At 38.2% G+C, this 14,227-nt stretch overlaps 1 protein-coding gene across 2 annotated transcripts in view; it reads right to left on the bottom strand.

Annotated features, from left to right (window-relative positions):
- The window catches only part of SMOC2 (SPARC related modular calcium binding 2), a 137,973-nt gene that overhangs the window by 4,209 nt on the left and 119,537 nt on the right, over positions 1-14,227 (bottom strand). Inside the window, exons 10-12 of one of the 2 annotated variants that reach the window (XM_071431162.1) lie at positions 3,747-3,849; positions 2,606-2,853; positions 92-135 (exon numbers count right to left, since the gene is read on the bottom strand). In XM_071431162.1, coding sequence (XP_071287263.1) covers positions 92-135; positions 2,606-2,853; positions 3,747-3,849 — 395 coding nt within the window. Of the gene's footprint in view, positions 1-91; positions 136-2,578; positions 2,854-3,746; positions 3,850-14,227 lie in introns of both variants that reach the window. The other variant, XM_071431155.1, reaches the window with a different exon arrangement.

The following is a 14,227-nucleotide window of genomic DNA, read 5'->3' as shown; positions in this document are numbered from 1 at the left end:
AGAGCAGTTTGAAGCTGCAGTGATGACTAAAACCCCAAGAAATTCATCCAGGAGAGGCAGAAATGGAGATCTTGCTCTCCTCAGTACTCACCTGCCTGCTGGATGAAGTGCTCTCAGTGTTGGTTCTAGGGACTGCTAAAAGAAGGAAAAGAAAACATTATAAATATGGTTTGCAAGTTATCCTCAAGAACTGAAGCCCTCATTCTGAAAAGCTATTTTTTAGAGCAGGGTAAGTGCACAGCTTTCAATAGATGAGATAAAATATTTCAGACCTTTCATTGACACAGATACTTTTTTCTTTCCTCAATACAGATATTGCTTATTTCAAGGAGTTATATGAAAGTTGAACAACAGCATCTCTTGCCAGTTAACATGTCAAATTTGCTTAGGAGATTGCATATAGTCAAGGTTGAGCATGTCAAGCTTACTAGGTCTTTAATAGTAAATATAGTCTATTATCCCTGGCAGCAAAGAAGCACGGACAAGCAGACTGTATGGAAAGCATTCACTTTGATTAAAGATATCAGAAACAGTTCTACAAAGCAAAAGATAAAAGATGAAAAAAGATAGATAAAAGATAAAGGTATCACAGAAACAGTTCTACAAACCAAAAACATTGTTTACATTGCATCTGTAAAAGGACAGGATTATCACTGTTTTTTAAAATTTCTTAGTTTCAAAGTCAAAGAGAGTGCCCAAAATAGGGGAAAATAAACCCCCTGAAAGCTAATGAATTTCCTAGCCCATTAATCTTCCCAAGCTAACTTGTGAGACTAGGGAGGAACTTGCTGTCTTGGTTTTCCATGTCAGTCTGTGAGTCAGACAAGCTGTACTGGAACTTAGGGAAAAAAACCTGGACCTTGAAAAACGCTACAGCAGCTAGTACCCCCTTCAGAAAGCATGCTTTACAACTCTCTGGCTTTTATATTGCTTCAAATTATTCTCACACAAGAAACTTGAGACTCACACGAAAAGATACAGAACCACTTCCTCAGCTCAGTTCTGACACCTCAAGTGGCAAGAATCTCATATTTTCCTAGAGATGTAACTCTAACTGCAGTGAAGTGGTAATTGCTTTCATTTGTGCAAGTGAAAGAAGAATCAGCAAGGAATTTTTAATTATCAAGTAAAAGAAACAAAACAGAATAATGGTATTCCAACAAAAGTAATTTTTATTGTCCTGTCCTTAAAACTATGTACTTCTAGTAAAGCAACCCAATGATTTGGTTAAGAACTTTTTTCCAACTGGATACCATTAGTTTTCCAATGCCAAACTTCTGGGATTTTTTTCCTTCCAAAGTTGAATGTTCTCATTATTGAATAGATTTTTTTGCAGAATATCTGTTACAGAACTTCGGTTGTGGTAGTCACAATTTTTACTTCAGCCAAATCTGTGTGTGATCTTCATATGATTTCATGCCTCTTACAATTTTCATTTCCAAAACAGACAGTTTATCCTAATATTTTGGGGGGTTTCTACTGGAATATGAAGACAAAAAACTGGGGTTTGTTTTCAGTCTTGCTATGGCTTTCCTTTACTGCCTGTGTAGTGATTTTGGACCCAAATTTCATCCACAAGTCCTAAGAAAGAATGCCTGCTGCAGTAGGACAGAATTGTTTCACTTTCCACATTCATAGATAAAAAATCTATCTGACTAAAAGTCAGATAGATAAAGATAAACATAAAGATACTAAAATTCATCCACTTTCATATTCATTTTTTTAACCTTCATCATCTAAGTGAAAATTGGAAGGTACCATTATGAGGTCCACAAAAAAAGCCCCAGGAAAAAAATTCTGGATCTGCTCAATACATGTTTTGAGAGATCTGTTACTGTGAGCCATAGACAATTTACTTCATTAGTAAAATGTAGACCCCTTCTGTCTTTCTGCAGTATTCCTCTTCTAGACTTGAATACAACCAATGAGACCATTGTTCCACTGTCCTCACTTCATTTTAAGGTACCAGACAAAACCATTTACCTATATTCATTCTTTCACAACTTCTTAAAGCATGGGGATCTATTGCTGCTGTTTAGAACTAATTTTTTTTTAATTTTTTCTCATTTTCAGGAATTGTGTGACTGCACTCTGCAAGTTAGTTGTTCCCCTTCCTACATGTTTGGCAGCAAGGTAAGGTGGCTGTGTATTAGCTGTTATTCCACCTGTTTGGCAGATGATCACATTCCTCTCTGCATCTCTAAACTACATTTGAGAAATGAGATTTCATTAGAAATCTCAACCATGTGCTTCCTTCCAGGAATCCAAAAAACACAGGTGTGATACTTCCACTCACTCAGAACACAGTTCTATAATAACACTAAACTGGCTTTTTGATGATTGTTATCATATCTTCTTAGGTTTCCTACCATAATACATTCAATGGCTAGAATCAATGGGAAGTTTTTGATTCTGTTGGAGCAAAGTGATCCAGAAGCCACTTTCTTGCCATCTGTCCTAAGCAACAGCTGCATTAGCTGCAGACAGGTGTATTTTGTATAACTCTGGCACATATAAATATCAGGCTTCATAAGCTTTGAAGAATTTAGTGAAAAAGACAGAGAGAAAAAGTTCTTACTATGGCGTTTCTTTGTTTCTGCTTTACCTTCTTCTTTTGTTACTCCCAAGCAGCCCATTAATTCTTGAACCGACAAGGACTTATCGTTGTTCACATCACAGTATTCCACAAACTTCTTCACACATTTTTTGGGCTTTGATTTCTTTCTTAGGAATCTCTTAAATGGCTTGATTTCCTTCTTGCCGATATCACCACTGGAATTTTTATCGAGCTGTTTGAAATACCAATGGACGACTCTCTCTTCCAGAGTATGATTTGGATCAGGCTCAGAAACACTGGAACAAGAAAAAAAAAGAATTTAGTCTTAATTCTGATATTTAATACCTTTATTTCAGTGTTGTTTTATCACCGTCAGATGACCATCACCATTGTTATCTAAAACTCCCTGGTTTTGGACACTAACTTGTAGTGAATCTCTCTTTTTTCACTTTGGCCAACAATATCCTAATTTTACACTAAGGGCTAGAATCTGCTTTTAGTGTACTCTCTGAAACCCTGTTGAGTTCAGCATCATACTCTGCAAACAGTGCTTTCTCCTTAAATTTCCTAAATCAGAGAAAAATGGAGAGAGAAATAAAAGAGAAAAAGACTGTTTCATAGGCAGCAGATGCATTAAATGTGTGAAGTAAGCAACTGAAGTTTGATCAACAATCAGCACTGCCAAATACCAAAGCTCTAATTACAGCCCATGATGGATTCTCTTAGAGCTACAACACCTAAATGTATTGAATTACAGGATAAGCTATAAAAATAAATGCTATCTCCTCAGATAAGTACCTGACCTGCAGACGCCCTAAGTTTGACAGCACTTACACATTTTTAACGCTACCTGTGACTGTTGATAGCATTGGTTTGTTTTGCAAGCAACTAGGAAGAATATGAAGCAGGAAGGTACCTACATTCAAGAAATAAAGCCTTGAGAGGAGAACAAAAGACTGACACACAGTTGCACCAGCAGCTACAGATAAACCCTGAGCTACGCTGCTGAGAATTCATCTGTCAAGTGTATCTCTGTTTAGTGAACAGTCCACAGTGGTAATTTTGAAGTAAACTCTCCTAGAGAGGTTCTTGGAAATTCACCCTTTATGCAGGCTCCACAAAGCCCTGAACAATCTGTTCACCACTGTTAAAATCCTTTTAAAGACACACAAAAAGATCTGAAACCCACCGGCTGGAAGACAATGATGGATCAGAGACTGCGTGCACCATATCTGTGGACAATGCATCCAAAACACTCGTTAGGAACTCATTCTTCTTGGCCCCAGGACAACCTAGAAAATGAGATTTTTTTTCTTGTCTGGTTACCTGTTTTTACAACACTTAGATTCCAACAATAGTTAAGATCTTGAGATAGATATTACTCCCTATACACAAATTTCCATAAATTGTGGACATGTTCATAACATATTTCAAAGAAAAGCATTTAAATTCAGGTTCCTATCTGTAACAGAGCAGGAATAAAAAACCAACCATTTGAACTGTAGCAAGTTTGAATTCGTTTTGCAAACCTTGAGTCCCTTTATTTAATTTTTGGCCATTATTTTTCCTTCTTTCAGATGTCTTTAACATGGGTGTCACAGTTTGAAAATAACAGCTTTGAAGCCATAAAAGTTCATATATGACACAAGACAAAAATGGACTAGACGTGGACAACAAATCTATTTCAGATTTCCACTTTCGCTCCTCTTATTTTCCACTGGCTTTCTTGACACACTTATTTTCAGTGCATTGGTTTTCTTCTCTGTAAAATGACAGCCAGCTCCTTGTGTCCTTCCCTTTCCTCTTGGACAGGGGTTAACTAGCACTACGTGGCACCTAGCCCAATCAGCTGCTGTTAATTGGTACTTTGGTTCCTACTGTGAGAGACTGTGGTGATGCTAGATCCTCCTCATAATCACATTCCCCATGCTACAAAGTTCCTCTCTGAAAGAAACTGACAGCATGTTTCAGACACATAATATGTCAGATAAATATATACTGAAAGATTCCCTCTTCAAGCAGCACAGCTGGAGCAGATAAATTCCTCGGACAAGCACATGGATGTTGACACATGGAGGTTTGTTTATGCAATACACCTGCTTCCTCTCCTCTTCCCTAGAGCCCTGAGCCAAACACCAGGTCTTCCTCTAACCCTCCAAATAGCTGAGTTAAAGTATAGGATGATCCATGATCAGTGACATGGAGATTACAAGCGTGAAGCTAGAGCCCACGGCAGGACTTTCACAGACAATTCTGTGCTGGAAGCCACTTACTGCAGCTCTGTTTCAAAGTGAAAAAGGGAAATACTTTGAAGTGTTGTGGAAAAGTAAGATTAGTCAGTCAGTAGGGATTTGGTGTTTTACTACATTTCTCAGCAACCTCTGGAGCAGGCAGTAGGACTACACGAGCCTGAAAAGCTTCATCTTGCCCAGCAAATTGTTTTTTAATACATCCCATGTTCCTTTCCCATCCAAGGAAATAAACCTGTGTTACATTAGCCCTTAGTTGTGTTGCAGTCAGAATAGCTCAGCTATTATGTACAGCAGGAGTACCCACTAGATATTATTGTCTAACACATTCATGTAGTTATGAGTTCCTTGCCTTTGGCACCAAGGATATTTTATTTCAGTAACTGTAAAAGGTATATAAAAGGAATTCCCTGAGGAAAGTTTCACTGCACTAAAAGTACACATATGAAAGCAGTTGTCACTCTGTTAGATATGTCCCTTTCTCCTTAGTATTTAATCAGTTGTGGGGTTTTTCTGTCACAACTGGAAAAAAGAGGAATAAGAAATGAAAAAAAAAACCCAAAAAACCAAAACCAAACAATCCAGCAGCTATAAGTCTGAGTTCAGTGAAGCAAGCACTTCAATATTCCCTGAAAGGAACGAAAGGTAGAAGGGTGGCAAGATATTAATAAGGGAAGGACAGAAAACTGTACCAGCAGGTTCCATTCAGTGCGTGTTCTCTAATGCAAAGAGTTTGCTGCCAAATTAGGTTCAGGCATTCCAGCCATGAAAGCAAATTGTGTATTGTCATTTAAATGAGGTCACACAACTCTGAGAGCCACAAAAGTACATCTGTCCAGAGCTGAGCAGGCAGAGGGCAGGCAGTCCCTGTGCAGCAGGCACATCCAGTTGTGCCAGCATGCCGACCTGCAGGAACCAGCACCAAGTCCCTGAGCAACACACTGAGCTCAGTGCTCCCTCCTGCCTGCAAGGACAGCACTGTGGGACAGAGCTGGTTCCCTTCAGAGGACAGGTGAAGAGTCTGTCTGAGGATCTCCACATAGGCCTGTCTTGAATTTTATGAGCTTTATTCATTTCGTGTTGGAAATGAACCAACATTAGCCAGAAGCCTAAATTCTGCTCCAAACTTAGGTTGTGAATTGATATAGGACTTGTGGAAAATGCAGAAAATAAGACCTCAGCATGTAACAATGCAGCGCAATTTGACTTTTTTCTTTCTCTGTCCTTTTTTTGGATAGTTAATAATGTCCAATTTGATTTAGGAGCTCCACCATTTATGAGCATATTTCTGAAACATCTGGAAGAAACAAAAATCTGCTTTAGGTAGTTTCCACTGCTGTCCGGGGAGCTGCTGAGTGTACATATGCTACAGATATAGAGATCAAAATCCTCACTTAGCTTGCCGTTTATGAGATACAGCCAAGCAGGGGAAGGTATCAACCTCTAAATTCACGAGAAATCGCAGGAAGAAAATTCCACAGTTTAAAGCCTGTCTCTGACAATTTTCCCTAAGAATAAGAAAGGTTTTTAAATGTGTATTTCATAAAGTTGCAATAACAGCTGACAGCAATAGAAATCTCATAGAATACAAAAATTGTTGTTAAAACAAACACAATCAGTTGCTGTGAAACACTCTAAATCACAACTCTACTACTTAACGTAACATGACACCCCACAAAATCCTCATCAGTCAAATACAGAGAAAATATTCAGGTTCTCCCAATTATAAGTTTTGCTGACGTGTGGGCAATCACACAGCAATTTACCCCACAGTGAAATCTCTGTTCTTTGCAGGTGTTACTAACTCAGAATAATTCTCTGGAGGCTTCACGCTGAGCTTTAATTTTTCAACAAATTTGTGGATGGTAAGACTGGAGGAGCTTTAGCTTGATTGTAATGAATAATTTACTCCTATTGAGCTAAATACAGAAAGAGAAAGACTAGTCTCTTATGGGAGCCTTACGCTTCTTGCTCTGGTATATAGGCTTTAGTTTCTTCTTCTGCAGCTGCCTGTCCGATGTGGATTTGACAGCTTACATACATAGTAATTTGTTGTTAAAGGGTGGAAGCTGAAACCACATGGAGTTAACATACAGGTTCAGAATGTGGACTGAAGTGTTTGCTTTAAGTATAGTGTTACCCAGAGTAAACCTTAGACCAACAAATACATACAAGAAATGACAGGAATACACAAACACCTCATTTCAGCTATAATATAAAGGAAATTGGAGAATCACCAATTCAATTATGCATTATATCTCTCATATATGCACATCTCTCTATACATATAACTACTTTTAGCACTGAGAATGGATTTTTGAAGTTAAATCTGTGGGAAGTTTTTCCATAAACATTCTAAAATATGCACTCTAGTGCCTTGGAGCTCCCTGCTTGGCTGATAATAATCTACTATTGTCTTGAAAGATTATCTTTTACAACATATCTGAAGTTACAGCTAGAAGAGCATTTTGTTCATTTTTGTAAAAATGGGAATCCAACAGATAAGATTTACCACCTTAAAAGGGATTGTACATTAATCTTCCTGCAAGAGAGGAAATTGTCTTGAGTCAGTCACTCAAGTTATTAAAGGCATGACAACTTCCAATTAGCAAATCTAAAGTTTCTTTTTTATTCCCTGTTTGCTAATATGAACATAAAGCTTAGTTGTGCACTCAAATACAATGACCAGTGAAATACCTGTAAAGATTCCAAGTAAGTTTTTGATCTGCCTAAGAGCAGAATGACCAGAACTATTATGCTTCATTTGTACCTTTGATTTCACTGAAAAACAGCACTATACAGAAGAAAAGAATTTAACAAAATTTTCCAGTGGTACTGGTTATCCAGGCACAGTAGACAATACAATAAAAACTTTTTTTCTTGGACATTTATTCTATACACACATATATGTATAGTCATGACTTTATTTCTGTTGATCCATGTGAACCACATGTTTGTGTTTGTGTTTGTCTAGACATGCTGAGGGGCCTCCTCATTTTTTGGAGGACTTCCTGAGCTTTTCCTGACTCCCTTTCCAAAAAAAAAAGAAAAAAAATCCCTCAAAATATGAGCCTGGGAAGTTATTACGCTACTGATTACTAAAAATGATGGTCTCAAATCATGTCTCACTGACAAAGTCACTGCCTTTATAATTTTATTTAGCAGATGGACTTGATGATCTTAGAGGTCCTTTCCAGGTCTTAAGAACTCTCTGATTCCATTACTCTATGCCTCATTTCAGTCATTCCCTCACTGCAGCTTCTGGTAACTTCTCACAGACAAAGACTATCTACGTCTTATTTTGTACCCTTGAAGGCTTGAGGACATTATTACCTCGCCTTGTTAACATCCCTCAGGTATTACAATTTTTAAAATAATTTTTTTTTTTCTCTTAAATATTCATGCAATTTAAAAGAATTAAGTTAAGCTCAGAGACAAATTTTCTTTCATATGTCCTTACCCAAATTTCAAAAATAAGTAAATAGAATACAATGGATGTTAGCTGTAAGGGGCTACTGATCCATTGCTTTGTAGCCCCAGATCTCCATGTCTTACAGGAAAGAAGCATTATTTCTCAACAAGTGCAGAAGTAGATTTCAATTCTTAACATGTATTTAATTTGTTGTTACTATTTTTAAATTATCTTTCTGTTCTAATTTCAAGGGACACACACACACACTAAAGAGTTAACAAAGAATGCTCTCCCAAAGCCCTACCCTTCAACCTTAGACATTCATATCATACCAAAGTTCTTTGAGGAGGATTTGTTGAACTTGCTGAAATGAGATGTCTCACCCACAACAGTTATTTAAGTTCAATATAAAGGAACCCTTTCAGAAGGCATTCATCCCAACTACCTGAGGGATTTTTTCCTTAGAATAGAAGAGAATCTCCCTTAAAAAGTTTCACTTCTTCCCTATTAACTGAGGAAGCCCAGACAGATAACTTATATTCCCCGGTAGTGTTAAAAAGGTTGTGATTAAATCTGTATGTGTCTGTGTTACAAATAGATTTAGGCTCTAACTACTCTCCTATTCTTTGGGTATATGTGGAAGAAAGAAGGGATAATATTCATAGCAGAAACACAAGATCCTATAAGCAGCTTTTGCAGGCAACTGAGTGACAAAGACTAGGGCATTTGTTGATAGGAAAAACAGTCCATTATGTTTATTTCAGTTCCTGTACTATTATTACTAAACAAGAAAAAGAAAATCGTTTCAGATCATCAAAGTGTAAGACAGGCAATGTGAAATGGCTAACTTCTGATTACTACTTTTTAGTTTGGTTTTCCCTCCATTAAAGGCTTTTGAGAAATGAATTCCTTGCTGCTAACAGCTCTGAGATGTCACTATGACAACACAGAGAGATGAATCAGTTGAAACACGGTAATCCTTTCAGAGGCCATCCAGCCAAAAATCAATGCTAAAGTTGAGAAAGTCTTTGGATCTTATTTGCCATTCTTAAATATTCTCTTGTAGACCTTTATTTTTCTAGGTTTGACTGCAAATAGGAAAAAGGTCTAAAAATTCAGATCATAAGGAGCTGTGCCTCTGCTGTTTGACTGGATACAAGGAAACTGATATTTCTATTTGGCAGTCAATGCTTACAATATCTACTTCACTTTTGGAGGCCAAAGACATCTCAGTATGCTGAGAAGGATCTGACATTCTCAGCATTTAGGTTCATAGTGTCTGTGCCAGTGCCAACTTGTAGTCTTTAGAGGCTCATCCCCTCAGGCTGAGCACAACCTGCAATGCAGCCATGTGGGTCAAACTCCAGTGGAAGAAACACAATGCATTTAACTTAAGTGTTGGCACAGTGACAGAACTCAATCATCCCACTGATTAGGACACAGAGAGAAGTGTTTAAAATTTAGAAAGGTACCCAAAAATGTGTAGAAGAGAAAAGCAACTAGATCTGATTTTCAAAACATTATACTTCCGCTTTATATACCATATTTCATGACTGCCTGGACTTGAGATAAACAGCTGGTACCTCTGACTGCAGCAAGACTTTTAAGAATAGCTTATTAAACTGAAATATTTTGGAATCCAGTTTTATATAGTATGACAGGCATCTGAATCTCCTCATTATCACTCTGAGAGTCTTAACAATTAGCAATCAATACTGCTTAAAGAGTAAAAATGCAGTTATTTTTAGTAGACATTTATTACTTCCCATTTACTTGTATTTTCATCATGTTGTTATGTTTCCTCTCAGGAGAAGGATATGAAAGAAAACATATTTAATTACCTCCATTTAAATATCCATTAAAAAGGAAAAGCCATTACAAAGAATGTATGTTATTGTAATAATGGAAGTGACCTCAGAAATCAGGTGCATAATTTTGGTCTCTTGATGGAAAAATTGAACTATGGGGATTTGACTTGGTGGGGATGTTTTTTACATTACTTAATTAATCTAAGCAGCCTGCTCCTTGGAAACCTTCATGAAAAACAGCATTTTCTACCAACTGATGTTGATTTTAACTTTTCTGGTTGTCTCTTACTGAGACTTTTACCACTGGAAGCATAAGCTGAAAATCCCCAAAGCACCCACTATCATCTAAAGCGGCAAAATGGTCATTATTCAGACACTAAGAACCACCAGCCATTAAATCAGAAGAAGGAAATTCAGAGCTCTTGGGTCAGCAGCACACATTCCTATTAGAGCAATTCTTTAAGAGTCCCCATGCACAGAGTGGTACCTTCATGCCCACTTGTGAATCTCATGTGTATACGTAACACAGGATGGATGGAGTGGGAAGATTAGCACTCCATACAGATACCTTTTTGTGCATGATGGATCTTTTCAAATAGACCTTTGAAACACTGTACATTGCTTGTTTGGGGGGTTGGTTTTTTTTTTTGTTTTGTTTTTTAAAAAGAACAAACAGAGATGGTACAGAGCAATGCCAACCTGTGGCACACAAATGGAGTATTTCACAGAAGTAGTGACTCAGTGTCTCTTAAATCTGGAAATAAAAGCAGTGGCAGAAACACCAAAAGCAAAACTAAGTCAGTACTAAGCATACTGTTGGATGGTAGAGGATGAGATGGAAAAAAAAAAGATGGGGAAGGGAGGAGCAGAAAGGAGGAAGCAGATCTAGCAATATTGCAAGCAGTCATGCACAATATCCATCCTTACCCTTGCTTTATTTTACTTGTACCTGTGAGTACTGAACTCGCATTAAGAGACAAATTTTCACCAGTTTTACCTGATTACTTTTTTCTCCCTCCCTTCCATAACTGGCAAGTGACAGATTTAGAAATTGGATATGCAATACAGAGGGAGGCTAGAATTAATGGCAGGCAGGCATGGCTATTTTTTGGAACATTATTTAGTGAATTGATTTCATCAGAATGGATTTGTACAGCAACGATTAAAAGAGATTTATAAAATGGAAATCCTGGAAGTAGCTGAAGTGAAACAAGAGTCAGCAAGTACCACTAAAGCATTACTTGAACACTATGGAATGAAACGGTCCTTGGAAACCTAGCATCACACAAATCTCCCTTTCTCTTTATGCAGTTTTTATGTTGGGATCTGCAGTCGTGTTACCTTTCTGGACACTTTCCATTGAACATGATTGATTTCCTCTGCAAATATCATTTCAAATCTCACTGGCTCATCCTTTGCAAGACAAAAAGCTGTAAGATGACTAATACAAAAAACATGAATACAACTTACAAATCCTCAATATGGAACTCTTACAAGGTATAAAATTACACAAGAATGAAATGCCCTTAGGTCCTGCTGAAGGAGGTGGGCATATTATGACAGACTGACTAGGTCCAGGCTTTAATAATTAGACACTATTTATTTAAGTTAAAGATGATGGTCCACTCCTAATTCAACATTACCCAGCTCACTTCTCCAGGGTTGACAGAAGTCTCTGTAGCTACAGCAGGTTCTCAAACCAACTTTCTTTGCAAATAGACCTCTGTTTGGAACTGATCCTCCAAGTCAAATGTAGTACTGTGTACCTCATTAAACAATAATAAACTAAATGCTCAAGTAATGATGAACTGGATTTAATCCCACAAAAAAGCAGGCAACTGAGAGCTAACCATGCTTAATTTGCAATTTACAGTAAGCACTGAGGAAATGAACACATCCTACTCGGTAGCAGAGATCCTGCAATGACAGAAGCACAATGGAGCAAATTAAGGATGGAGATTAATGTAATTATGGTTCTAAAGTGTCTGCCAGGAAGGATGCAATGCAGCTGACTTCATGTAAAACAGTTTACAGTGTGCGGTTTGATTACAAAGTGCCTTGGGTTGCTTTACAGCAGGAAGATCCAATTCCATAACACTCCATTAAGGATTATGAGGACGCTTTCCTCACTGAACCACTACACTGTAGGTGAGTTTCACTGGGTGCAGTGTGGCCTGTTTCCCCTGTTCATGTCCAGCATTCAGTCAGATACTCAACTGAGGATATCCTGCAGCCATGCCAAGGACTGGATTTCCTTGTGTTTGTGCAGAAGCCCACCCTGTCAGCTTCAGAAGCTGTCATGAAGTGTAATGCCAACCAGGATCCAGAGTCAGCTGACTCTTGGTACTAACAGGTAATATCAGAAAGGGCTGAGGAGAGAGGTTATTGAAATGTGAAAACCAGTCAAGCTTATTGACTGTGGGACTCTACAGGAAACAAAGAGAGAGGGAGAAATACCCTATTATCCCCTCCAGGCATCAGGCATAGTATACAAACAAACATGACCCCATTTTATACACAGGCTGACATGGCATGGCATGCTGCAAGACTGAGCCAGTGTAGGCAGTTAGGGCAGTGTGTGTGTACAGTTTCTGAAGCTGGCCATGGAATCTCATTTGTTGATAACACAGAAATAGAAACACAATTGAGGTTCTCAGGTGTCTTACCCTGTGCTGCTGAGTGAATGGAGAGAGAGGGAAACAAGACATTGCTTTATAACTTTGTGCCCTGGGTATTGAAGGGGATAGGGGAAAATTCAATCTGAGTGTACAACAGCAACATCCCAAATGCTCAGACCCAGCAAAACTCAGTCCTTCTTGGGCATGACTTTCAGTCATGCATTTTGCAACAGTGCTTGCCTGTTGGTGAAGGCAACTGAAATAATGACTCTGCAATTCATACATCCCACATTTCCATTCTAACTCTACCGGGAATAATTCTCTGGTATAAATATGCATACTGTAATGCTGATTTAGTATGCAGAGGTAATTTTCCATTACAAGTGAATGAATGTAAAAAACTCTTACTCAAATCTAGAACTCCATGCTCCATACCTACAGATTACAAATACTGTGAATTCCAACACCTACAAACTTTCAGTCTATGAACTTCACATGACTGAGGTAAACAAGCCCTATGCAGATGATTGTAAAAGGGTTCACATGCTAAATTGTCAAAAATCACTTGGTTTTGTACTGCTGGTTAAAACCAGGAGGCAAGAAAAGAGAATGTAATGAGCAGAAAAAAAAAAGAAAACAAAAACAAAGAACAAATACTTAAACCTTTAAAAATGCCTGGGATTAGATCAAGAAATTCAGTATGTATATGTGGATTACAAAAAAAGGCAAACAGTTACCACCCATCCATTTCTATCAACTGATATAAGTACATTTGCAGAGGATTTAACAAGTTTCAATTATGTGTGCCACTGCAAAGACTAGAGCTTAAGCCAGAACAATTTTTGTGGAAAGGACATGAATATATGGTAAGGGCAGGGAAAGGAGGAGAAAAGCATGGAAATTGGAGAGAACCAGGTAGAAAATGAAGGGAAAGAAGAGAGACATGGAAACATGGAAACCAGTGGAGAAAAAAGCTGCTTGAAGTTCCAAGCTAAGTTGCAGCCTGTGCCCTGACACAGACACCTCCAACAGCACTGACAGAATATTAATCTTCCTCTCCCATTCTCCTCCAAACAAAACTGTGATTCACTGAGATAGCTCTGGCATTTAAATGAACTGGCTTCTGGTGGTTTTGTTTTCTCTGCTTCTGCCAAAGCCATGTGGATAACATGGCTGAATCTCTGCATCTTTAGCTGCATTTGCAGGGACAGAAGGGTTTTATATCTTTCTATTGCTTCTGGTGCTCTTGGTATGTGACCACAAAGTAGCTCTCTCTCAGCCTGGCCAGGAAACAACAATTCCATCATGTGGAAATAGTCAGGATTGGGTAGTTAATATTTTACTCTGGTGCAAAATGAGCTTTTTAATGCCTTTTTTTTGTTGTTTAAGAGCAAAACACCCTATCCCATCTTGGCCAAATAGCTTGGTGATGAGGGCACGCAGCTGAGATGGAGGAGACTGAGGTTCAACTCCCTGATCCAAACCAGACAGAGCAGGGAGTTGAAACCTGGCTTGCTGTTATCCCAGTGGAATACCCTAATCTCTGACACTAGAGAGTTAGGTTCAATTCCCTGCTCTGTCTG

This window comes from Agelaius tricolor, unplaced genomic scaffold (genome assembly GCF_023055355.1).
Source record: "Agelaius tricolor isolate 1412-34295 unplaced genomic scaffold, bAgeTri1.0.p SCAF_1, whole genome shotgun sequence".
NCBI lineage: Eukaryota > Metazoa > Chordata > Aves > Passeriformes > Icteridae > Agelaius > Agelaius tricolor.
Note: the sequence above shows the minus strand (reverse complement) of the source record. Positions and strands in the feature narration are given on the sequence as shown.